Genomic DNA, 24,791 nt, shown 5'->3' with positions numbered 1-24,791 from the left:
TATTTTTGGAGGACTATTTGGCAACATGTTAAAAAAAAAAAAGAAAAATACACTTCCTTTTAGTGTTTCACTTCTAGGAACCTAGACTAAAGAAAATGTTAGGGGGATCCCTGGGTGGCGCAGCGGTTTGGCGCCTGCCTTTGGCCCGGGGCGTGATCCTGGAGACCCGGGATCGAATCCCACGTCAGGCTCCCTGCATGGAGCCTGCTTCTCCCTCTACCTGTGTCTCTGCCTCTCTGTCTCTCTCTGTGTGACTATCATGAATAAATAAATAAAATCTTTAAAAATAAAAAAAAAAAAAAAAAAAAAAAAAAAAAAAAGAAAATGTTAGGAATGGTCAGCAAACTAAATGGCCCATGGTTAAAGACTTGTAAATGGCCCATGGTACTCCCTACAATAAGGCCATGAAAAATCATGCAGAAGACATGACAAAAGAAAATATTCATAACATATTATTAAGTGAAAAAAGGGAGATGACATTAGTAACATCATCAGTATGATCCCAATTTTTCAAATGAAAAGAATTGGGTAAGTAGCCAAACATTGTATGATTCTCTTTGGGTTGTGTGGCTGCCTGTAATTCTAATATTTATTTTTGTGATTATTGGTCTTTGCTTAGTAGCCTTTAACAAAAAAGAACCTGCTTTTGATTTAAAACAAACAAAACCTCAGGGTGCCTGGGTGGCTCAGTTGATTAGATAACAGACTCTTGATTTCTGCTGAGGTCATGATCTCAGGGTGCTGTGATCTAGTTCTGCTTTGGGCTACCCGCTCAGCAGGGAGTCTGTTGGAGACTCCCTCTCTCTCTCTGCCCCTCCCCTTGCTTGCACACTCTCTCTCATAAATAAATAAATAAATAAATAAATAAATAAATAAATAAATAAATAAAACAAATAAATAAGTAAAAATTTTAAAGACCTCATATATATACATGTTCATATATATATATATATATATATATATATATATATACACACACACATGTATCTATACATGTACCTATAACAAGGTTCAAATACCTAATTAAATATTTGAAATCAGGATGTATATGTTACTTTCATTTTCCTAAACAGCAGTACTTCATTTTAATGTCAGGGGTGATTAGGGGATAGGAGGAGTATGTGAATTGAATAACTGTCTCACTGTTTAGACTTTTTTGGGGCTGCTTGAAATTTTCTCTCAGCTTAATCAATAAGGATCATCATGCCTACTTACAAACCATGCACACCTTATTTCTCCTGTCTAAGACTGCCTTGGCAGCAGGTGTCCAAAGCAGACTTCTTGTTATATAGTTTCAAGGGATGTCAATGGGCTTAAATAAGATTAGAAAAAAAAAAAGCTAATGCTTTTTCTGCAGGTGAGTTTGGAAATAGTTTTTAAAGTATAATTTTCAATAAATTACAAAGCATGACTACCTCTTACAAATATAAAATCAAAATATGTCAAAGATCTTTAATTACATTGTTTTTTAAAAAAATATTTTATTTATTCATGAGAGATACAGAGGGAAGGCAGAGACACAGGCAGAGGGAGAAGCAGGCTCTTCACAGGGAGCCTGATGTGGGACTCAATCCCAGAACTCAAGGATCATGCCCTGAGCCGGAAGGCAGATGATCAACTGCTGAGCCACCTAGGCATCCTTTTAATTGCATTGTTAATGAAGGAATAGCAGGATGGCAAAACTAGTTCAAGAAGCATTTGAATAACAAGAGTCCATATGTTAATCAGGAAAATATATTTTTTTAATGTAGAATAATATTCCTGTGTTAGATACAAACATGGTTTATTTCCCACAGGGCAATAAACAATACTTTTGGGGGTTATATTTACTCTAATAAGACAAATATTATTTGTTGTACTACCAACCGTGTTCAAGCTAATCTTTATTTTATTTATTTATTTATTTTAAAGATTATTTATTTATTCATGAGAAACAGAGAGAGAGAAAGAGAGAGAGGCAGAGACACAGGCAGAGGGAGAAGCAGGCTCCATGCAGGGAGCCTGGTGTGGGACTTGATGCCAGGACTCCAGGACCATGCCCTGGGCCAAAGGCAGGCTCTAACCCGCTGAGCCACCCAGCCATTCTCAAGCTAATCTTTCGAGTTGCAAAATATCCTAATCAATAGTAAGTAGAAAGTCAAACCAAGGTTTTTCTAGCAAACTTGCTAGCAACTTTTACCTGGATACTGAAACAATCCCCAAGAATACCTTTTGCCTGCATCCTAATTTGGATCATTTTTCTTTCTTCTTTAAAATTAATTACTTAATTGATTAAAGTTAATTTACTTATTTAAACAAAGGGAACACAAGCAGGAGGAAGGGCAGAGGGAGAGGGAGAGAGACAAACAGGCTCTCTGAGTCAGGAACCTGATGTGGGGCTTGATCCTGGGACCCTGAGATCATGACCTGAGCCAAAGTCAAGCTTAACTGAGCCACCCAGGTGCCCCTGGATCATTTTTCTTAATAAGTCAGTTAAGCCACAGCTAAACAGATTTCTTTCCTACTGGATGTCTTCTATTAATATGTTAACATGCATATAACTGGTATTTCAAATAAGCAGTATTTATAATAGGCTGAAAATTGGAATTTATTTATTTATTTATTTATTTATTTATTTATTTATTTATTTATTTGAAGTATCACTGACACACAATGTCCCATTAGTTTCAGGTGTACAGCATAGTGATTTGACAAGTCCGTATGTTACACCATGCATAACTACCATTTGATAACCATCTGTTATCATACAATGCTGGTACAATACTATGGACTATATTCCCTATTCTCTACCTCTTATCCTCATGACATACATTTCATAACTGGAAGCTTGCATCTCCCACTCTCCTTCACTCATTTTTGCCCATCCCCTCCCCTCTGGAGACTATCAGTTTGTTCTCTGTATTTATGGGTCTGTTTCCATTTTCCTTTAGTCTCCCACAATACTTAATAAAGTTTATTGAGCAGAGGTAATATTCTCTTGTTCCTGGAAGAAAAGTCAGGTAGGCACAGAGATTTTCTACTTTTCCGAAGTAACAGTTATCTAATTTGGCACCAAATATTCCCTGTCACCTATAAGGTTATCTTTTCTATCAGACAGAAATCTATGTGGTAAAGTGCTTCACAGATTCTGAGCTTTATAGCACCTCCCTCCCCTTTTTTTTATTTAAAGGAAGAGAGAGCATGAGTGGGAAGGACAGAGGGAGAGAGTTCCTTCCTGCCCCAGGCCCCATTCAAAGGGGCAGGCCTTTTGTGTCATATAGTGTAAGGGATGGAGCTCAGAATCTTTGTATGGTTTACCTCTTAATATCTGACAGTGTCTTATCAAGCCTCCAGCATGCTGGCCATTTTTTGCTTATCCAGTGGCTCAGCATGACGTCAGCACTATGTATTGTATATATGTAGAAAGGTCGGCTATCTTCCCATGTGCTGGGTCAGGCACATAAAGTGGTAGAAAAACATGACATATATCTCCAATATAAACATATGTGGTCTTAAAACAGTAAAAGAATAATTAAAGAGGATATTTTGCCATGTCAATTTTCTGGCTTTGTTGAGACCGAATCATCAGATCAGATAATGTATGTAACAGGACGAAAGTAGAGTTAAGTTTTAGACACAGTGTTGAATTTCGCCACGAAACTGGATTTTGAGCATTGTTTTATTAAATTGAACTTAACAGAGAAGGAATTTGTTTTTCTTTAATAGGCTAGATCTAAGGCATTAATGTTCATGAGAATTTCCTGAACCATTGGGTAGATTTACCAAGAAAAAAGCAAAACAAAACAACTTACCAGGCAGGCTTAGCATACACTGTAGGTATTCAACTTACAGACAAATAGTTCATATGTCTGAGTATCTACTATTAACAAGGCTGGACTTTCTATTACCTGAAAAATGGAGATACCAGTTGAACAAATCTGAAAGTCTGATATATTCACCCTACATCCAACAGCCCTGACAACTTCTAGAAGTGGACCTTGTCTAAAAATGTTTAGAGAGCGTAGTTGAAGTAGTGCTATGTGTAATGAAATATTTCTATATGATCTTAAAATTCTTGGGCTACATTTGACATTATCCTCTTTGAACTTGCAGAATAACACATCGGTGGACAGGGCATCATGGTGCATCACCCCAGCTGACCTGGTAGAAGTAGTCTAGGTATTGTTCTTTGCTCATGGGCTAGATCCATGGCACTACTGTTCATAGGAACTTCTTGAATGGTTGTACAATTCAAGATTATGGTTGTACAGTTCACCCATATAAGAAGCAGGCAGTTCTAGAGCGCCAATGCTGACACTCCACCTACAAGCGAACATTTCAAATCAGAGATGTCTGAGCACCCACCATGAGCAAGGCCTCCTGGGTAACTGAAAAATGGAAGTAGCAGCGGAACACCATCTCTATGTGACTTCTCTCAGAATCTCTGGCATCTAGTACAAGGCCTGGCACACAGCATATGTTCTATGTGATAGTTTTTATTAATTTCCTTTATAATTATCCTATTCTTCTGTATTTTCTCCTCTTCCTCTTCCCATCTTCAAATGTTCCAGAGACCAAAAGAAGAACATCACCCAAAAGAGTCTCTCAATAGTTTATCAACCTAAGTGATAATCCTGCTGTGACACTGGGGCATCCCACAGAAAAGAAACACCTGGTAGAGAGAGGGAGAAGCTACTTCCTCCTCCTCTAGGGATTCGCATTTCACCTTCATCATTCACAAAGAAGGTGAGTGAGGGAAGATCTATGGGACTGTCAAAAGGAATGTACTAACTGTTGGCTCTAAGAACTATGTCATCGGAACATAAAACCCTGTGAGAAAAGTCAAAAAATAGACAAAAGAAGCAGAGAAATTAACTTCTGGCCTGTCTCCAATTCATGTAAATATTGCTCAGAGCTCAGCAGAGAGGGAGGAGAGATGCGGGCAGGAAGTCGGGCTGCAGTTGATGGGATACTCTCAGGTGTCTTTTTTTTTTTTTTTTCCCTCAGGTGTCCTTATCGTGGTGTGCTTTTTGGACTGTAGCTTGGGTGGGCATGGCACAAATAGAAGGCCATTTCAGGACTCCCCAGCTGCAGTCAGCAGGCCTTCTGTGTGCTCTGACTGCTGCTGGAAGGAAGCCTGAGAAGCTCTGCCCTCACTGATCAGGACTCACAGATCACTGTGCTGCAGCAGAGTGCTGAGCAGAGTCATCTTCAGAGCCCGGGCCGGGTGCCACATGCTGGGGCCTGGCCCTGATCTGTGCTCAGGTGGTGGGATCCCACCTGTCACACAGTCTCAAGTGGGATTCTAAGCGATGGTCATATTTTGTGAACTCTTAGCAAGTTGAGAAAAAGCATAGGCTTGAAAACAATGTGGGCACTGGCTAAGAGAGGATACGACAGAAAGGGGCTCTCCAAAGACTGAGCAAAATTTTGAAGATGACAGATTCTCAGTAGCTTTAGAATCTAGGGATCTCATTCTTTTGGGGGATTAAAAAAATTCATAAGGAGAAATGTTTCTAATTATGGAAACATTAGTTTTTTTGTCCAAAAAACATTAGTTTTTTAGTTAAGAGGTGGTTTGTTGACTTCTCTGTTTTATATAAGCACCCTTAACAAAGACGGTGATTAAGAGGTAAAGTGTAGGGCAGTGTAGTGTATTCTGGGGCACTGAATTATAGTTTGATATCACTGCAAATCACTTTATTTTATTCTTCTGAGCTCAAGTAATAATTGCAGTACCCTGTCCTTTGTTATACTTACCTATGGTTTTATTCTGAGAAGCAAAAGGATTTACCAACATAAATTCATTGAGCCATCAGACAGCTTGTGGTTTAAGTCAAGTTTGAGCTTTTTTTAAGACGTTATTTTATTTAAATTCAAACATAGTGTATTCTTGGTTTCAGAGGTAGAGTTCAGTGAGAGCTTTCTTTTATAGATAGAGGCAAACTTAGGAGCATTGATCAACCCAGTAATATTGGCTTAGTCAAGAAATACATTTGAAATAAATTTTAGAGACATTTTTAGGAAGCATAAAATCTGTTTTTTAAAAAATAGCAGAAGAAACTAGAACAATTCAAAACACAAAACTTGATGCATGGTGTTGATATCTGCAATTCTACTTTGGTGAAGAAGTCAGCTTTAAAAGTCCTGCAGGTAGTTGAGTCGAAATCTTTCAAGGGCTGAAAGGAGGCCTATCATTTTCTCCCATGACTGGATGGCTACCGTGTACTCTGCATTCATTCATTTATTCAGGGATAATTTCCGTGCCAGTCATAGGTGAGTTACAGCATTTGGAGGCAGTACCTTATCTTTTGTTTTTTTGGTAACAGCTTAATTGAGATTTAACTCATCTATTTTACAGTTCACCCATTTAAAGTCTCAACTCAATGGTAAATATTCAGAGTTGTGCAGCTATCATCACGATTGATTTTCATCAAGCCCATGTTACCTTTTGATTTTATCTTTGATTTCTCTAGGCAAAGTTGTTAGCTTTTGCATATTTTTGGCAAGATATATTTTATCAAATTAGATTTTTTGGTTAATATTACTAAGTATATATTATGGCACCATGTGACTATGAAAATTTAACTGTCTTAAATGCTACTTCAATTCTTTTTTTCCACATTCCCCAACGGAAACAGGCTCAGAGAAGCCAAGTAACTTACCCATGGCCATGATACACCTCATTGCAGCTGAGAATCAACACCACGCTTCACCTCTTTAGGCCACAGCATTCCACATTCTGTAAATAAACCCTAGGCTGCCTCCCTTGCACCAGCTCAAACTAAGTAAGCCAACTAAAATACCCTTCTTTCCCCCCTGAAAAAAACCCATGTTGCCTTCTGACAGGTATGTGCATTTCATATCTCTGAATTCAATGTCTACACTGCTGGAGGGAGTAAACTGTATATCTTACTGCCTCTCCAGGAAGCCAGATTGAGAGCAACATGGCTGGGCTATGGGACGATCAAGTCCAGACTGAAAGCAGTCAGAATTACTGGAATTGTACTGAGACAAAATAGCCAGCATTAACTTAACTCTGAGATTTTTTTTTTTTTTGTTTTTTGTTTTCCTTCTTCATATTTTCAAAAAACAATCTCAAGTTCAGAGAGGCTAAGCAACTTGCTCCGGTTATCTCTGTCAAAGCTGAGTGTTGTGAATGAAATCTAATGCAGAAATATAAATCCAAGTGAGCCAAAATAAATTATGTTGGTTCATAAGTTCATTGTTTTCTTTATAACCTCCTTCTCTCTCCTTTTTCTTTTCTTTCTTCCCACCTGCAAGCACTGGGGAAAGGGTCTGCCAGGACTACTGACCCCAGCCCTTCTACCTACTTGTCTCCATGAGCAACATGCCTCATCCTTCCCCCTCATCAAATGGGGCTCCCCTCCCCAGCATTCAGAAGGCCTCAGAGCAGAATTGTTCACTTCCCATGTAATGGCCTCATTAGTGGGCCATGAAATTAATCAGTAGGTTGTGACCAATATTAAAAATTATATATTACATATAGAAATTTTTATGTACTACATTCTGTTGAGTCTAAAACTTAATTTAAAACTTTCTTTGAACATTTGTGGAATCAAGAGAGGATGGGACTTATAATTGGATGACACTTGTGACATGTGAAGTGAATTGTTAGTCCAGGTGCCAGGAATGCATCACTATGATCACTCATGATTTCTAGCAGCAAACTATGTAAGGACAATTATGGAAGGAATAAGAAGTCTGGTTGTTTTCTGAAAACTTTCTGTTGACACCTAAGATAAAGAAGTTGCCAGGCATCCCTGGGTGGCTCAGCGGTTTAGCGCCTGCCTTCGGCCCAGGGCGTTATCCTGGAGTCCCGGGATTGAGTCTCTCGTCAGATTGAGTCTCTCCTTGCATGGAGCCTGCTTCTCCCTTTGCCTGTGTCTCTGCCTGTCTCTGCCTCTCTCTCTCTCTCTCTCTCTCTCTCCCCCTCTGGGTCTCTCATGAATAAATAGATAAAATCTTAAAAAAAAAAAAAGTTGCCAACATCAAACCTTGAAGAATATCCTGGAAGAAAATACTGGAGACAACAGTGGTCCCCCCCCCCCCCCTTTTTAAAAACACCTTTTATTAATTAATTTGTTCATTTAAGAGTGTGAGAAAGAGCAAGAGAGTACACAGGAGCAGGAGAGGGAGAGGGAATCTCAAGCAGACTCCATGCTGAGCGTGGAGCCAGACATGGGGCTCGATCCCGTGATGCTAAGATCAAGACCTGACCTGAAATCAACAGTCACTCAACCAACTGAGCCACCCAGGCACCACAGAGGTGCCCTCTTTTAAGATGCTTCATCTTAAAACATTTATTTAAGGGCACAAAGGGGAGAACTTTGTGCTGACTCAAAAAGTTGAATTCAAGGTAAAGAAGTTTTTGGACCACAGTTATTGACTCATGGCAGAAAAACTTTGTAAGTCTAAAAGTTTTAAAATAAACACAAATTTAATGTTCAAAATAAACATAACACTTCTAAGTGACAAGAAAGCATTGCTCAACATTTGATGACAGCAGAAACAAATGGTACATAGAAGAACGTACCTCTTACACTCAATGGAATCTTCCTTTAATGAAACCCAGTATATGTGCACACTAGGTCACATTATAAAATATATTTTTCTTGTGGGCTGAGGTCTAAACATTTGAAAGCCCTTGCTTTAGGAAGTTTCTGTTAAAGGTCAAACCAAATCGAACAACGGGCAAACTAAATGATTCTTTCTTGTTTTCACGTCTCAATCTTTGCCAGATCCTATTCAAACGTCTTAAGACCTGTTTGCACTCCTAGGTCTGCTCTGTACGTACTTCCTCACCAACTTTTTACTCTTTTAGAAACATTTTAAATATAATAAAATAAAACTTTTATACCACATAACAAATAGCTCTCAAGTGCACACTGGGGTAACCACCACCTAAGAGAATAGAATATCTCTGGCACTCTGGCATGCCCCCCTTATCAGGACCCTTACCCCTTTACAGTTCTGTCATCGTTGTACACACACTAAAATCTATAGTTAGTTTTATCTGATTTGAGCTCTGTGTGAATGAAATCACTCTATAGGAATAAATTTTTTCTCTTTAGCCAACACTGTAAGGTACGTCCATTTTGTTGCTTGTAGCTCTAATGTTTTCTTAGGGCCCAGATTGTCACTGTGTAACCATTTTTTTTCTTTTGTGTAACTATTCAATAATGTATTTATTCTTTCTATTCTTGGACACTTTGTTTCCAGCTTTGGGAAATGATAGACAATGTTGCCACAGACATTTTCATATATGTATCCTGGTGGATGTAAGGCTTGCAGAGTTCAACTTTCTTCAGTTTAGGGGCATAATACCACACACCCTTCCCAGAAAGGTTACAAATTTACATTCTCACCAGTGTAGAAGGGTCCAGATGCCCCAACACTTGGCCTTGTCAGGGTTTTACAATGTTGTTATTCTGAAGGGTGTTTACCGGTGTCTCATTGTTTTAGATTTGCATTTCCCTGAGTAATACAAGGTTGGGTGACTTTTAATTTATTGGCCATTTGGATTTTTTTTTCTGAACAAGGGCTTCCCTTTAAGATTTTTGCCTTTCCCTCCCATTCACCATATGCTTTTTCTCTCACTGATTTGTTGTTCTTCATATATTTTAGAATTTTTCAGTCTGATACATTAGCCATTGGTCTCATGTGGTCATTTAAATATAAATTAGGGACATCTAGGTGGTTCAGTGGTTGAGTGTCTCACCTTGGCTCAGGGCATGATCCTGGGGTCCTGGGATCCAGTCCTGCAACAGGCTTCCTGCAGGGAACCTGCTTTTCCCTCTGTCTATGTCCCTGCCTCTCTGTGTCTCTCATGAATAAATAAATAAAAGCTTTTAAAAAATAAATTAAAAATTCAATTCCTCAGTTACGTTGTCCATATTTCAAATGATCAATGGCTACATGTGGCTAGTAGCTACTTTATGGAATAGTAGAGAACTATAGAACTTCCCTCCTTGCAGCATTTTCTACAGGACAGGAGAGAGACTATAGAACATTTCTGTCCTCACGCAATGTTCTCTAGGACAGGACAGAACAAGACAACATTCCATTGCACAGTTGATTCCACAGCACAATCGTTCTAGACACTTGCCTCTGTTACTCGTGAGTTACAAGCACCTTCCCACATTCATGGCCTGTCCATTATTTCTTCTGTGGTTCTTTTGATGAATGAATGTTTTGAACTTAATCTTTTGTGGTTAGGGCTTTTGTTTCCTTAGAGATTTCTTCCTATCCCAAGGTCATGAAGATATTCTTTAATGGATCTGGAACTGGTTTTGTGTATAAAGAGGTAAGGGTTCAATTTAATTTTTCCCCTCTGAATTGCCAATTGTATTAGCCTATTCTTCCTCCATGGCATATGTGTCACATGTCACAAATGAAGTGTTTATGGTTGTGTTTCTATTACCTTTCCACTTTTCAATCCATTTCAATGTCCTTTATATTTCTGTTACTTAAGCATAATTGCCAGGGCTCAGATTGTCAGCCACTTGCCCTCTAAATCTAATGGATATTCTCCAACCCTTATTTGAACTCATCAGGACAAGTGACCACTCTTTTATTTTTTTAAAAAATATTTCATTTTTAAGTAATCTCTGTATCCAACGTGGGGCTTCAACTTACAATGCTGAGATCAAGAGTCTCATGCTCCGCCAAGCTCTAACCCCTAGTACTCCTATTTTAAAGTGTGTTCTTTTGGCTCCTGGGACAGTGCCCTCTCCTGTTTTTCTTCCTTTGTTGGTTGCTCCTCCTTTCTGATCTGTACATGCTAGAGAAGGTCAAAACTTAGTTGTGAACTCTAATGTCTTTTTCCTCTATGCTCTTATCCTTGGTGATCATGTCTTCAAAGACTTCAAATTCCAACTATATGCTTATGACTCTTGCCCTTGTCAGGGACGGGTTCAATGATTAGCAGGCCTAATGGAAATTGGAGAGGTTTGTTGGAGCTTCTAAACAGTTTTTCCTTGCTTTTAAGAGTGAGAAATGGAAAGTAAGCTCACATCCCCAGTAGACATAAATGGGGGGTGGGGTGGGGGGAGTCTGGTCTTCATTGCTGTTGGTAGCCCTTTTCCAATGGGAAAGGCCACAAAAGAGAACACAGTGGAATTACGGAACACAGGTGAGTTGCACATGAAACCCATCTGACCTCTACACTCCTTGTTATGTTAACCGATAACATTCCTTATTTCTAAACCACTTGGAGTTAGATTTCTGTCCCTAGTGGCAGAAATCACTCTAATGAATATAAGTCCCAGACTAGAATGTCAAGGCAGACCTCTAGAGGCTCTGAGCTCCAGGTGTGTCTGTCTAAATGCCTATATGGTACTGTCACTTGGTTCTTATATGTACCTCAAATTTCAGAGGTCCAAACCTCCTCTTCCTCTGGGATTCTCATCACAATAGATGGCAACCCTATCTACCAAACTGCTCAGGCCAGTAACATGTGAGTCATCCATGATTCCTGTTTTTTCTTTCCATGCAATCCAATAAACTCTAGGCAACCCATCTCTAAAATTTTCATTGGATTTGTCCACTTTTCTCCATTTCCACTGTGGCCACTCTAGTACATGCCATCCTCATCTCTCTCCTGGACAACTGCAATGATCTTAACTGGCCTCCCTGCTCACTCTCACCCTCACCTCTATCCATATTCCTCATAGCTGCCAGTGATTTTTTTTTTTTTTTTTTACATCAGTAATGATTTCATTTTCTACAGCATAGCAGTTAAAATAATGGACTATGGAGTAGACTGATGGGCTAGTTACATAAGAAATCACTCCAAACCCCAGTACTTTAAAATGACAGTTGATAACTCACAATTTCTTTGAATTGGAAATCTGGGCAGACTTAGCTGGATACCTCTGTCACCACATCAGTCAGGAGGCTTGCAGTCTTATCTGAAGGCTCGACTGGGACAGGATCTGCATCCAAGCTCATTTGTGTGGTGGCTGGCAGGATTCAGGTCTTTACAGACTGTTGGTTAGAGGCTGCTTTCAGTTCATTGCCCCAGGGGGGCATATGGGGCAGCCTACTACATGGTAGCTGGCTTCCATCACTTTGCTGTGCCCCACAGTGCTTGGCACAGACGGGGTTGGTACATGTTGCCTTGTTATCCTGATGCTGAAGTCCAAGTCCACTGCAAATGTGTCTGCGTCCTCCTGCTGTCATTGATACGAAGGTGGAACTTGGACTGCATCAATTCCCTGTTGTACACCCTTCAATGGCTTCCATCCCACCTGGGATAAAAGCCAAACTCCTGATAGTGCTCAAAGCCCTGCCAAATTATCCAAACTCATGTTGTGCTGTTCTATGCTTTACTCACACTGCCTCAGCCTCAGTGGACTTCTGTGAGTGTACCAGGTTCTTCTCCAGCTGGGAGTCTGGACCATTCTTTCCTGAACTCTGCCTGACTATTGCTTCCCCTCCAGGTCCCAACTTCATTATTACTTCTTCAGGGAGGCATTCCTTGAATGCTTAAATCTAAATTAGATTCCTGGGCTTACTTTTTCATTACTCCCTGTATAGCCCTCCCTACTGTTTGAAATTATATATTTATTTATGGTACTATTTGGTCAATAACTGCCTCCCTCTTTAAACTCAAGCCAGGACCTGTATCAGTTTTGCTTATTGTTGCATTTTTGTGCACTAACACAACATCTGATCATAATAGATACTCCCATATTTAATATAAAAATATTTCTTTTAGGAATTTCAATTACGGGAAAGTATCTAAGTTGTCCTTCAATGGGTCAAACTGACAAGGAACATTTGCATTCCTCAAATTCTATAATGAAGATTTTCCATTTACCATAAAGATTCATTTGGTTGCTATGTAGGGGTCTATAATATGAATCCTCATTGTGGGCTGGGCATAGATGTAATGGACACTTTTCTAAAACATGCAACTGAAAGACAAGTTGAAGTACAGACTAATCTTTTAATCCATATACTTAAATACCAATCTGGGCAATAGTAAAATATTCAACGGATTTTTAAAATACAACCAAGACATTTTTAATAATATGAATAAAACAAATGAAAGGCTAATCACAGTTATCCTTAGAAGCTCGATCTTGAATATAAAAACTTCAGATTGGTTCCCATTTCATGTCTACTTACTTTCCTTTATCTCAACTTTTTCTTTCTTTTGGCCAGTCTACTGTTAACTTGAAATTACAGTCAGATTTTTCTGAGCCTAAGAAATTTCAGCTGTATTTTTTTTTTCTGCCTCTTATACACATTGCAGAGATTTATCATTGTGGTTCAAAATAATTGGATATTTTCAGATTTCCTTTAGCTATATATTGTTTAAGTTTGTTTTTATTGTCTGGTCCTGATCCTGCCTGATGCTGATGATTTATTTGGCAAAGGGAAGCATGAGTCTTAGGACTGTTGCCAGGAACATTTAGTTACTAGTAACCTCAGGTCACTCTTTACCTGGTACCAGGGGAATGAAGCGAGATAAGAGCCTGGGGAAGAGCACGAACTTTGGAGCCAGACTGCCCAGGTGCAAATTCTGGCTTAATTGGTTACTGGCTATGTGACTCTCTGGCAAAGTAACTTAATCCAATAGGGCCTCAGGATCCTCATTGTGAAATTTGGATAAAAATGGTACTTATATCATGGGGTTGTTACAGAGATAAAAAAGTTAATTTTCATAAAGCTCATGGAATGATTTCTGGTAGATAGTAAGCATTAATATATACATTTGTTAAATATTCATATTTCCTTTATGGAAGGTTTTTCTTTGTTTTGTTGTTGTTTTAAGGCTTTTCTATCATCAGGGCTATTTCTTCCAGCTAGAACTTGAGCATACCGAATATAGATCCTCTATGTAACATACCCAAGACATAACCATTCCATGTTGGGTATAGATAATATAGCTTCTCTGGGCTTTAGATACTTCATCTACAAAATAGTAGTATCACCCGTCCTGTCTGCCTAATGAAATTGCCCTGAAGAGAAAATAAAACAATGCAAGAGAGTAACCTGAAGATTAGAACTATGTTCTTATGTACCTTGTGGCCATAAACATACATCCATACCTCTGATCGACATTTCTATGATTCTGGGGAAGTTGTGAGGGGCAGTCTATAAAGTTAAATCATCCCACATTAAAATCATTTTGAAAAAAGAGGCCAAACATACAGATCAGTAAGAGCTTGAATTGAAATTACAAAGTAGGGAGGCCTGGGTGGCTCAGCAGTTGAGCGTCCACCTTTGGCTCAGGGCATGATCCCGGGTCCAGGGATTGAGTCCTGTATCCGGCTCCCTGTGGGGAGCCTACTTCTCCCTCTGCCTCTGCTTCTCTCTGTCTCTCATGAATAAATAAAGAAAATCTTAAAAAAAAAAATGAAATTACAAAGTATATACATGATTGGTAATTTGAAGACTGACCAACCTAATACATTTTTGTGTTTAATTAAAAAATTTTTGCATTAAAAATAAACACAAAGCCTTTCCAAATCATTGCTAAACAGTGGCATTTTCACTTCTGAGAATGATTTGGCCCAATTTAGGGATTTTATTGTTTCTAGCAATATATCACACAATTTAACTTAAGAGTTCACTTATTACAGATACGAACACATTTGAATTCTCTCTGGGCTTCTTCACTCACACTATGCGGAAGGGGATGCTGGCTGAGGCACTAAAGGATCCTTCCTACAATGTTTCAAATATCTAGGCTTTTATGAATAAGAAACATTTCCTATTAATTAGCATCTTAGGCTCAAGAAAAAAAATTCTGGCATAGAATTCCAGTGTCTTCATTTAATTTCCTGATAATTCTTGGTGTTCTTGCCAGGAAATTGCTTTACAGTATATTTAAAAAATTCTTGCATCATTTAAATTTATCTGGAATTGTTCTATAAATAGTTTAAGTTAAATTAAATAGCACAGTTCTTGTGCCCCTTAGAAATTTTATAATGGGGTCATTAAAGAAAACTGGAAGTGGGATCTTCCCAAATTACTCTAGATGGTAAAATGTATGTTGTCTCTTGTTAGCAACTGGCAATCTTGGATGTACAAACAGTAATAAATGTTACCAATAATTCCTGTGAATGCAGAGAGGAATCATGATTCAAAGTAACAGAATATAGGAACAAGAAGAGTGTACCTACGTTGTGGCTTGTCTGGCCCACATGAGTGGCTATTATTCTGAAGAGAGGTGGGCTGCACGTCACCCCTGGACAGGTCACACACCCACCTGTCCTCACAGTTTAAATGAGATGACAACACTTTTTTTTTTTGAAACTAAATACATTTTAATAGAAAACAAAATACAAAATAACTCTCTTCAGAAAACAGAAATATTTAATCCTTTTTCCACGAATTCGAACTTGCTTTATCCCAAAGCACAGTTTTAGATGTGTGTATGTACTTACGTTTTGTTTCACAAAGTGTTCATTAAAACGCTATTGCAATGCAGGAGGTGGGAGCAAATGATCGCAGGAGAAAAACACATTGAGAAAGCCACACCTCGGAATAAATGGGCATTTGGAAAATTTAACATCTTCTAATTCTATTTTTTTGACTTATCACTTTAAATTATTTTCATTTCTTTACCACAATCTGTCCTTTCAGGGGAGAGAACTGTTCATAGAAGTGCAGCCATGAGGAGACTCTTCCTCTCCCACCATCACTGCAAGAGCCAGGACTTTCTCAAACAGACCCACCCACCCACCTCTAGACACATGTCAGCCGGAGTGATCAATCCATCACCCAGAAATTTTCCCTTTCTCCCAAAACACTCTGCTACCAAATTCTCTGAATTCCCTGAACCTCAAGATTCCAAGTATCACAGCCAGTGCCAGGAGTAAAACCTGAAAGATGAGAGCAGAGAAGGCCCCTCTGCCAGTGCTAGGTTTCCTCTTCTCAATAATAATAATAATTATAATTATAATAATAAAAAATCCTGGTTCTCTGTAATTACGGAAAAGGAAAGACTTTATGCCAGGATGACCCCCGCCCCCCATTCCTAGTTCCCACCCCTGCATTCCTAGACCAGTAAAGATCCCTTCCACCCGAGCACCTGGGCACATGTGACCCTGTGGCGCCGCTCCTTGTGAGGGCGCCCCGCAACCATCCTCGGACCAAATGCAGCACCCGGCAGCGAGGTAAGCAGCATCTCGGGTTTACAGACGGGAAAAGGAGACAGACACGAAGGTGCTCGCGTGAGGACACAGGTGGGATCTCTGAAGAACTTGCAATCTGACCTCCAGAGCCTCTTAATTCTCCATCTCATGTCCAATCCCAGCACCTTCCCCCTCCAGTCCTTCGACATTTGGGGGACCGAGTGAAGGGGTGATGAGCTCAGGATGTCTGCAAGGGAGAAGGGGGAGAAGCAGGGAGTCTTTCACAGTCAGTCAGTGATTCAATCTTAATTTGTCCTAAGACTTGCAACCTGGAGGCTTTCCACTACTGCCCCAGTCCATTACAACAAAGATAAAAAAAAAAAAAAATTAATGTTCCTGATTTTCTTGTGTGATTCCAGTCACTAGGAGAAGGTTGCAGGCCATGAACTGCACGCTCAGTACATTGCTCATCTGCCCGGTGTACACACCCACGAGTTCCCCAGAGGAACCATCAGCAGGTGTGCTGCAGTAAGTGTTCCTGATGTCCCAGACACGCACAGAGTTGTCCATGGATGCAGAGGCGATCAGACTACTGTCCGGACTGAAGGTGAGGCTGGTGATATTGTCCGTGTGGCCTCTCAGTTCTTTATAAAGGGTCCCAGAGGCCAAGTCCCATAGCTTCAGCCGCTGGTCCTCACCAGCTGATGCCAAGTACTTACCATTGGGAGAAAAGGCAAGAGAGAGCACGGGGCCACGGTGGCCCGTGAAGAGCCTCACGGAGTTCCCCTGTTGAGCACTCCATAGCCGGACAGTCTTGTCAGTCGAGCCTGTGGCTAAGTAGTTTGAATTAGGGTGGAATTTGACACAGTCCACATCTGCCAGGTGTCCAGCATATATTCTCAGCGGGTACGTCCGATCAAATGACCACAGCCTCGCGGTGCGGTCATGGGACCCGCTGGCAAAGTACAGGCTATATGGGCTAATGTCCAGGTCCCACACAGGGTAGGCATGTCCTTGGTACAACACAGTGTTGGTGAAACTCCCGAGGTCCCAGTACCTAATGGACATGTCTTCAGAACAAGAGAGCAACCCTGAGCTGTCTGCGAGGAACCTTGTGCTGTACACTGGTCCACAGTGTCCCCGTAGTATCTTCATCTCTGTGCCCGCATTGTCATCCTCATCATCCTGGGGACAGTGGGGAGGGGGGGGGGCAGGTGGCAGAGAGACACACAAGGAGAAAATGTTTAGTGGTCTGCCATGAAAACCAAACAGTCCAACAAAAAGAAAAACAAACAAACAAACACACAAGCCACTACTTGGGAAATAGCATCTGCCTGACAAATGACAGTGGTCTTGCCCTTAAGGGTGACCCCAGGAAAACTCATAATTGCACAAATGAATAAAAGGTCTCTTGCAACTTGCAAATTGTTTTCCTGAAATATATCTTGCAGCTAATACTGTATTAAAAGTGCACAAATGCAAGGCCATTATTATACAGTGATGACTGTGGCCCTTACAGTGAGGCTGAGAATAACAGATTTCAAAGCCTGCTTAAAAGACTGCCCACAGTAACTTCCACTGTTAATTCTGATAGACATCGTTTGGAAAGACTGACTTCTAAATTTACATTAAGTTCTCAGATTCTTTTATTCTGAGGGCCTGTCTTTATCTGCCAGTTTCAGCTGCTTTGGAAGCCACATTGCTCCCTGTTTCTACTCCACTAAGAAACTTCCTGGCATGTTCATTACTCCCATGAGTGGGATCAATGATGAAGGCAGGCACCGTCTCACTTCAAAATAATACAGAACCACTGTAGAAGGTTAGTCAAAAGAAAGCCCGAACATATCGAAGCTGAGAGGAAACCAGAAAGGTCCAGTTATCAATAAAGGACCCTCACAGCTTGTGACCAGCAGAAACTACCAGTGTCCAAAGAGGAATAAAGATGAAGTTTTTAAACCGTGACTTTCTGAACGGTCTGAAACATCTTCCCCAATGAGGCATGGGTTCAGAATGGCTTCAAACAAAGCCAACTTATAGGATTCTTGGAAATAAATTTCTGTGTGGGGGGACAGCAAAGAAGATAGCCACTCATGGTACTGAGGGAGAAAGTCCCTTTCTCACCCTCTTCCCCTCAAGGACAGCATCTCTGTTCAAAATCCATTTTGCCTTCATTCCCTCATGGACAAGCTCCCTAACACCACAGCTGTCTCTATCCAGGAATTCACAAATTAAAATGGTTTCCATTAAACACCAGAAGAATGAGGAGTAAGAAGGAGTTTTGAACCAATTGGCTTTGTTAGCTTAGAAATAAATAGGTCTGTGGGTCTTAGGTTCTTGTATAGGAAAAGGGCATCTTTTTAACCTCTATTTGAAAACTACTAAATTCAAAATAAAACAAATGCCTTCAATGTGTACGGATTTCAGAAAAATTTAAGAGAAAATAAACATTGATGTCCATGAATATTCAAAATGGCTATTCCAGACACTCCACATTAAAAATACATAAGCATTCAGGAGCCTAACAGTCTACTGAGTTTACCAAGAATATTAGCATTTTTCCTTTCAAAAGAGGTTACAGCAACACTTTAAAATTTCAAGAGTGAAAAAAAAAAAATTTCAAGAGTGACTCATTGCTGTACACCAGAAACTTTATATAAAAACTGTGGGAGCAAAAAACGACCCCAGATAAATTATACAGAGAATATCTGAAAGTGAGTGGTAGATTAAAGGACACGTTACCATCTCTGAGGCTTAAGTGGTCTTCTCTTGGGGCAGGAAGTTAGGAAAGTGGGTCTTCAGCTCCTTAGTGGGGACCCAAACAGCATGCTCAGAGATGGAGAGAGGAGGGTGCACCAGGGGTCAAGGTGGCACTTCCCAGGGGTCTCAATGATTGTCCTGAGCACGTGGAAAAGTGCCTGGTTGACTATAGACTAAGAGATGGGAAAACCAGAGCATTCCTGCTGGCTATCACTATCAGCTCTTTGCCAGGACCACAGCTTAAAATAACCCAGCCACATTTTCTTTTGTGGCTCAACCAAGTCCCACAAGGGCCTCAGCAAAGTCGAGCTAAAATTCTGAACAAGCAGCTGATTCACACATGCCCAGCCCCAGATTCTGCCTTTCCTTCCTTTCATGCTTATGGGACAAAACCCAAACTCCCTACAATTGAATGAACACCCTACAGTAAATGGGCATACATCCCAAATAGGAATCTTTAATTTTTAAGGTATATTCATGTAATAATAAATCACACTATGTACATTATAAAAATGCATAAAATGAGAAATTTAAAAATAATAGGAAAGTATAAAAAGATTTTCAAACATGACCTTATGTACCCCTGTGCCATAGTTTGCTAAGCCCTGCTTTAGACCATGGAGGCCCTACAACTTTCAGACTTGTTATGGATGTCTGCTCCTGTACTAGGAGGTTCAAAGTGCCTCAGCTCACAATTTTTCCCAGCTCTGAGGGTACTTTCTGGGGTCTGAAATTTAGCCCTAGGCTGTTTCCCCAACATGAGCTGCCAATGAAATGGAATGAAATTAAATATGGCTGGCTTGGGATTGGGTTAAGACATGGAATCAAGTGTGTGTGAGGGAGGGGTACGGGATGGACTGCTCTCTCCAGGAAAAATGACAGTAACCTGAACTAGAATAGAAGAGGTGGCTATTGGCTAGTTGAACTGAACATGTACTGTAAGTGTAAAACACACCAGATTTCCAAGACTTAGGACAAAAAAGGAGAATGTAACAGATTTCATTAATAATTTTTTAATATTTCTTACATGTTGAAATGATATTTTGGCCATATTAGATTGAATAAAATACATTATTAAAAATTAATTGACTATTTCTTTTTACTTTTTTAAGTGGCTACTAGAAAATCAAAATTACAAACATGGCTCACATTATATTGTTATAGGCCAACATAGACCTACATGACGTTTTATATACAAATTACAGAACTGAATATTATTGACAATACTGACTTCTTTACTTTTCAAACTTAAAGATTGCTGGATTGGGGGAAGGCTCACTAGACAGTACATGAACCGAATACTGGTGCTGTAGTGCTGGGCTAGGAGGGCGGGAAGCTGGCAGTGACGAGGGTGATCATCTACACATACCTGAAACGAAGAGCAAATCCTTGATTTGGTATCTGTGGCTTTGCCATGTTGTCCAAATTATTAAAAATACATAGTTACCAATCAACAAGGGTAAAAGTTGGACCTCATTTCTAACTCCATTTACTGTGGAACAGAGGATAGAGGGTCTCATAGAGGATGGGGGCTACTGGTACTGGTAGGAAGAGGGGCACCACTATGCCAGTTAATAGCTTTTCAGAGGTTAATCTAGAATATCTCTACATTGGAGATATCAGAAACTATATGGCAGTGCTGTAAATCCTGTTTTATTTGGCTTAATTAATAGAGAAAATTTTATGCCCTCATAAGAGCTTTTGATTACTGGTTTTGACTTTTAAAAAACTGAGATATAATTCACATACTATAAAATTCACTCTTTTAAAAAGTATAATTCAATAGCTTTTAGTATACTCACAGAGTTGTACAACTACCACCACTATCTACTCCAGAACATTTTTTCATCACCTCAAAAAAGAACCCCTATATCCATTAGCAGTCACTGCCTATTTCCCTGTCCCCAGCCCCTGGCTTCTGGTCCCCAATCTACTTTCTGTTTCTATGGATATGACTGTATTTGGAATCATAGAGCATTTGGTCCTTTGTGACTGGCTTCTTTTATTCAGCATAATGTTTACAAGGTTCATCCACAATATAGCAAGTCTCATGTCTCCTGTAGTTTCATTCCTTTTTATGGCCAAATAATATTCCATCACACAGATCCACCACACTGTTTATCAATTAACCAGATGGTTAATAACATTTGGGGTGTTCCCACTTTTTGGCAATTATGAATAATGTTACAAACATTCATGTACAAGTCTTTTGTGGGGACATATGTTTTCAATTCTCTTGGGTATATACCGAGAAATGGAATTGCTGGGTCTTATCAGTATTTTAAATACCTACTATTAAAACATTTAATCTGCTAATTTATGCAATGGCTATTGCTTCACAAAAATTAAGACACAGGCCGCAAATTGGCTTTTTAATTGGGTTTCCATGTGCTTTTATAGTTCCTACCATCTCTTTGATCCTACTAGCTTTACCATTTATGTTTCCCTGCTTGGCTTCTACAGGCATGTGAATTTCTAATCCTTGCATTAAGAGCGTCTATTTTTTTTTTTAAGAGTTTCTATTTTAATTGTGTATTCTAGAAGGAAAAAAAAAGTCCAAGTTCTCATTGAAGAAATATTAAAAACTAACTACCAGAGGGGTGCCTGGGTAGCTCAGTGGCTGAGCATCTGCCTTCAGCCCAGGACATGATCCCGGGGTCTGGGATTGAGTCCCGCATCAGTCTTCCTGCAGGGATCCTGCTTCTCCCTCTGCCTAGGTCTCTGCCTTCCTCTCTGTGTGCCTCTCATAAATAAATAAATAAATAAATAAATAAATAAATAAATAAATAAAAAAAATAAAATCTTAAAACACACACACACACACACACACACCCACCAAAAACAAACTGCCACAACTGATTTATACCTTGCTTTTCCCCAAAATGTTCCTTGTCAGGAAAAAAAAAAAAACCCACCACCCATTCCCCCCAACAAAACCCATAACAACAAAAAACATCCCTAAACTGCTATAACAAAATGGGCAGGGGATGCAGAAATCCTGAACAGGAAACCTCTCGACAACATAATAGGAAGACCTCAACTTTAGTTCTAAAATTTAAATCCATTCACAAGGAAAGCAGTACCTTTACACTGTGGCAGCATCCACAGTACTTTCAATATGGATAATGGTGAATAAATCAGAGAGATATTTAAAACAAGTGCTCCTCTGACATCCTTTCTTCTCTTGGAGTTGAACAGCACCTCCCACCATCTACCTGGGTGGTCAGGTCTGAGACACAGAAGTCATCCTCCACTCCTTCCCCTCTAGCCCCTCCACTGAATCCAGTCACAGGTTCTCGTCTGAGCGGGCAACCGTGTTCCTTTCCTGCTGCCACTGCCCTGGCTCAGGCCACCATGATCCCTAGCGTAGCCTGTGGAGTCGTACTGCTGCCTGTCATACCCCTCCCAACTCCAGCCAGATGGAATTTCTTTCACTGCCTGGAATTCATCATGTTATTCTTTATTTCTAGGTTTTCAAATGTGCACCTTCCAAAGCCTGGACATCTTCACAGATTAAGTCACAGAGCTAATTTTTAGTGGTAGCCAGGGTAAATTCTTAAACATTTTAGTCTAATGTTCCTTTCTTCTTTGTATCTATCTTTGCTTTCTTCCTTTAATTGGTAATACTGAGAATAATCTCCAAACACGACGCCTGTATCTACAGAGAGCTGTAAACAAATGATAGCAGCATCCTTCAGTTGTATGTGAAGAATACTCAAAAGGCTAGAATTGCCTCCTAGGAAAAGGAATTTTAAAATTCAAATACATGTGCAATAGAAAACATTTTAGAAGGTATTATAAAATCCTAGAAATCAAAGCATGTAAGCTGGAGTGTATACCTTTTCCTCATCACAACTCCCCTAATTATATTGTCTCAGTTGCAAGAAACAAAAATTCATAGACCATGCTAACTGGAAGGTGACTAAGGAAACAAGAATAGGAAAAAAGGGCTTATTTTGTGTACCCAATATTCTTGATATCCTTATCACCTGTGGAAATTAACTTGAATGTGTTTTTTTGTTTTTACTCCTCAATTTTTCAATCCTGTGCAAAGAATCTTCCATTGCAAGTAAAGTGAGGCAGAGCTACCTGAATTTCAGTGGTGTGATGACAAAAATATTCTAGCTCTCACTCTCAGGGCAAGTTACCTTTGTGAAGTTCAATTTCTCTCTCTTTGCCCACATGTCTTCTAAGGCAAAGATCTCAGTGACCTGAGACTCAGGCGACTTGCCCTGCCCTTCTCCCTAACCATCCCCAAACAAACCCAGCAAGATCATTACATTGACTGATGGATAAAATATCAACTATACTGCCTGTGCACTTTTCAAGATGGGGTTTGGGAACACCCACAGCACATGGAGCCAGAGGATGTGCACTGGCCTCAGAGAGGCCAGTAACACCCAGGGTTGGTGAGGGGGAAGAGAAACCAGTGTTCTCATTTACTTTTGATGAGATTAGAAAATGAGACCATTCATCACAATTTAAAATGCAGACGCCTTTGACCCAGTAATCCTACTTCTAAGTGTTCATATTTGCACAAATGTACACAAACATACACCACACACACACACACACACTTACTGTAAATTTCAATATTAGCTAAAGGTCTTTAATTAGGCTTAGCAATGTTATCCATATTCAAACAGTAATAAATTCTGACCAATCATTAAAAATGTTCAGGTAACGTTGTTAAAAATAGCTTTCATCTCTTCTGAGGTTAGACACGAGCAGGAATTCAATAGCTACAGGTTACATGGGTATTGGTCTGGCTTTAGCTATATGATGGAGGAAATAATGAAGTCCATTCTCCACAAGAGCTGTCATATTTGGTAAGAATTCTAAGCAAATTAGTAAGGCAGGTGTAGGGAAGAAAAATGATACTCATACCTCTTCCTCCAGAATGTCACAAGCCAAGTGGATGCGAGACACGTCTACTTGATGGGGTTCTGATTTTAACTTCTTGGATCGTAAACTCCACAGTTTTATACAGGAGTTGTCAAACCCAGCAGCAAGCAGCTTGCTATCTGGGGAGATTTCTGCAGTGTTCAACAGCTGCTCTGTGTTATAGAAGGCATAGAAACAGATGGTAGTGAGGGAGGGAGGGCCATCCTTGACGCGCTTAATGCTCTCCTGCAAGACCTCCAGGGCAGCCTCATTCTGCAGAATAGGGGCGGGCATATCAGTGGGCTCTAAGCCGTTGCCCTCGCTTCGAGAGGAGCTGCCGCTGGCATAGAGCTGGTAATCTGTTCTCTTGGCAGGCTGCACGTCAAGATGGATATGCAAGGTGAGTACTTTGCACAGGGCGGTGTTGTTGTCACTTTGGAGGTAGCGGATAAGGTAGTTGTAGCTGTCTTCCTGGAGACGGACCACGTACTTGTTATCTAGGAATGCTCGAAGCTTAAAGTTAGACAGGATGTCCTGGATGGTTTGAGTGGTTTGTAGCTGCTCAATGACATCCTTCTGGCTAGCGTTCTGCAGAAACATTCCATGGAAGCGGCTGTAAAAACTTTCCACTGTGCTCTTCGGACTGTTCTGGACCAGGTTGAGGTGGAGGTAGACAAAGAGAGGATAGAGGAGAGGCATCACTTCGTGGCTATGCTGGGAATCAGAATCTACAATGACAAAAAGTAAGGGCTTTATAATTAGTATAACTTCAAAGAATAATGTGGCCCTCCCAGGGAGCCCACTATCATACAACACTTTCTGGTCAGGACTGCTGATTGAAATAGAAACCAGACACAGAATTATGGAAACTCAAAGTCCAAGCCTTTTGACTGAAGAGGGAAGAGCAGGGATTCTGAAGTCTAGCAAACCTGGGTCTCAAGTCAGCCACAAGTCAGGAATTTGATCCCCCAGATGTTAAGTGACTTGACTAAGTTCTCAAAATACTTCAGGAGCTTGTACCCTGGTCTTCTAGGTTCACTGTTTTTCCACAATACCTTA

General features: G+C 40.1%; 1 protein-coding gene and 1 long non-coding RNA gene across 7 annotated transcripts in view; one reads left to right on the top strand and one right to left on the bottom strand.

Moving 5' to 3' along the window:
• Nucleotides 1-18,644, top strand: part of LOC144312182 (uncharacterized) — a 39,892-nt gene extending 21,248 nt beyond the window's left edge. For 2 of the 4 annotated variants that reach the window (XR_013377611.1, XR_013377610.1), the window contains exons 2-5: nucleotides 4,551-4,725; nucleotides 10,219-10,306; nucleotides 15,601-16,698; nucleotides 17,768-18,644. This is a non-coding gene — a long non-coding RNA (uncharacterized LOC144312182). Of the gene's footprint in view, nucleotides 1-4,550; nucleotides 4,726-8,062; nucleotides 10,120-10,218; nucleotides 10,307-15,600; nucleotides 16,699-17,767 lie in introns of those variants that run through there. The other 2 variants (XR_013377613.1, XR_013377612.1) reach the window with 2 other exon arrangements.
• The window catches only part of TAF5L (TATA-box binding protein associated factor 5 like), a 28,839-nt gene continuing 19,356 nt past the window's right edge, over nucleotides 15,309-24,791 (bottom strand). For all 3 annotated transcript variants that reach the window (XM_077894560.1, XM_077894561.1, XM_077894559.1), the window contains exons 4-5: nucleotides 23,736-24,460; nucleotides 15,309-17,276 (exon numbers count right to left, since the gene is read on the bottom strand). In XM_077894560.1, the coding sequence (XP_077750686.1) occupies nucleotides 16,479-17,276; nucleotides 23,736-24,460 (1,523 nt within the window). In that variant the 3' untranslated portion in view covers nucleotides 15,309-16,478. The remainder of the gene's footprint in view (nucleotides 17,277-23,735; nucleotides 24,461-24,791) is intronic.

This window comes from Canis aureus, chromosome 4 (genome assembly GCF_053574225.1).
Source record: "Canis aureus isolate CA01 chromosome 4, VMU_Caureus_v.1.0, whole genome shotgun sequence".
NCBI lineage: Eukaryota > Metazoa > Chordata > Mammalia > Carnivora > Canidae > Canis > Canis aureus.
This window is presented reverse-complemented; position numbering and strand designations above follow the sequence as displayed.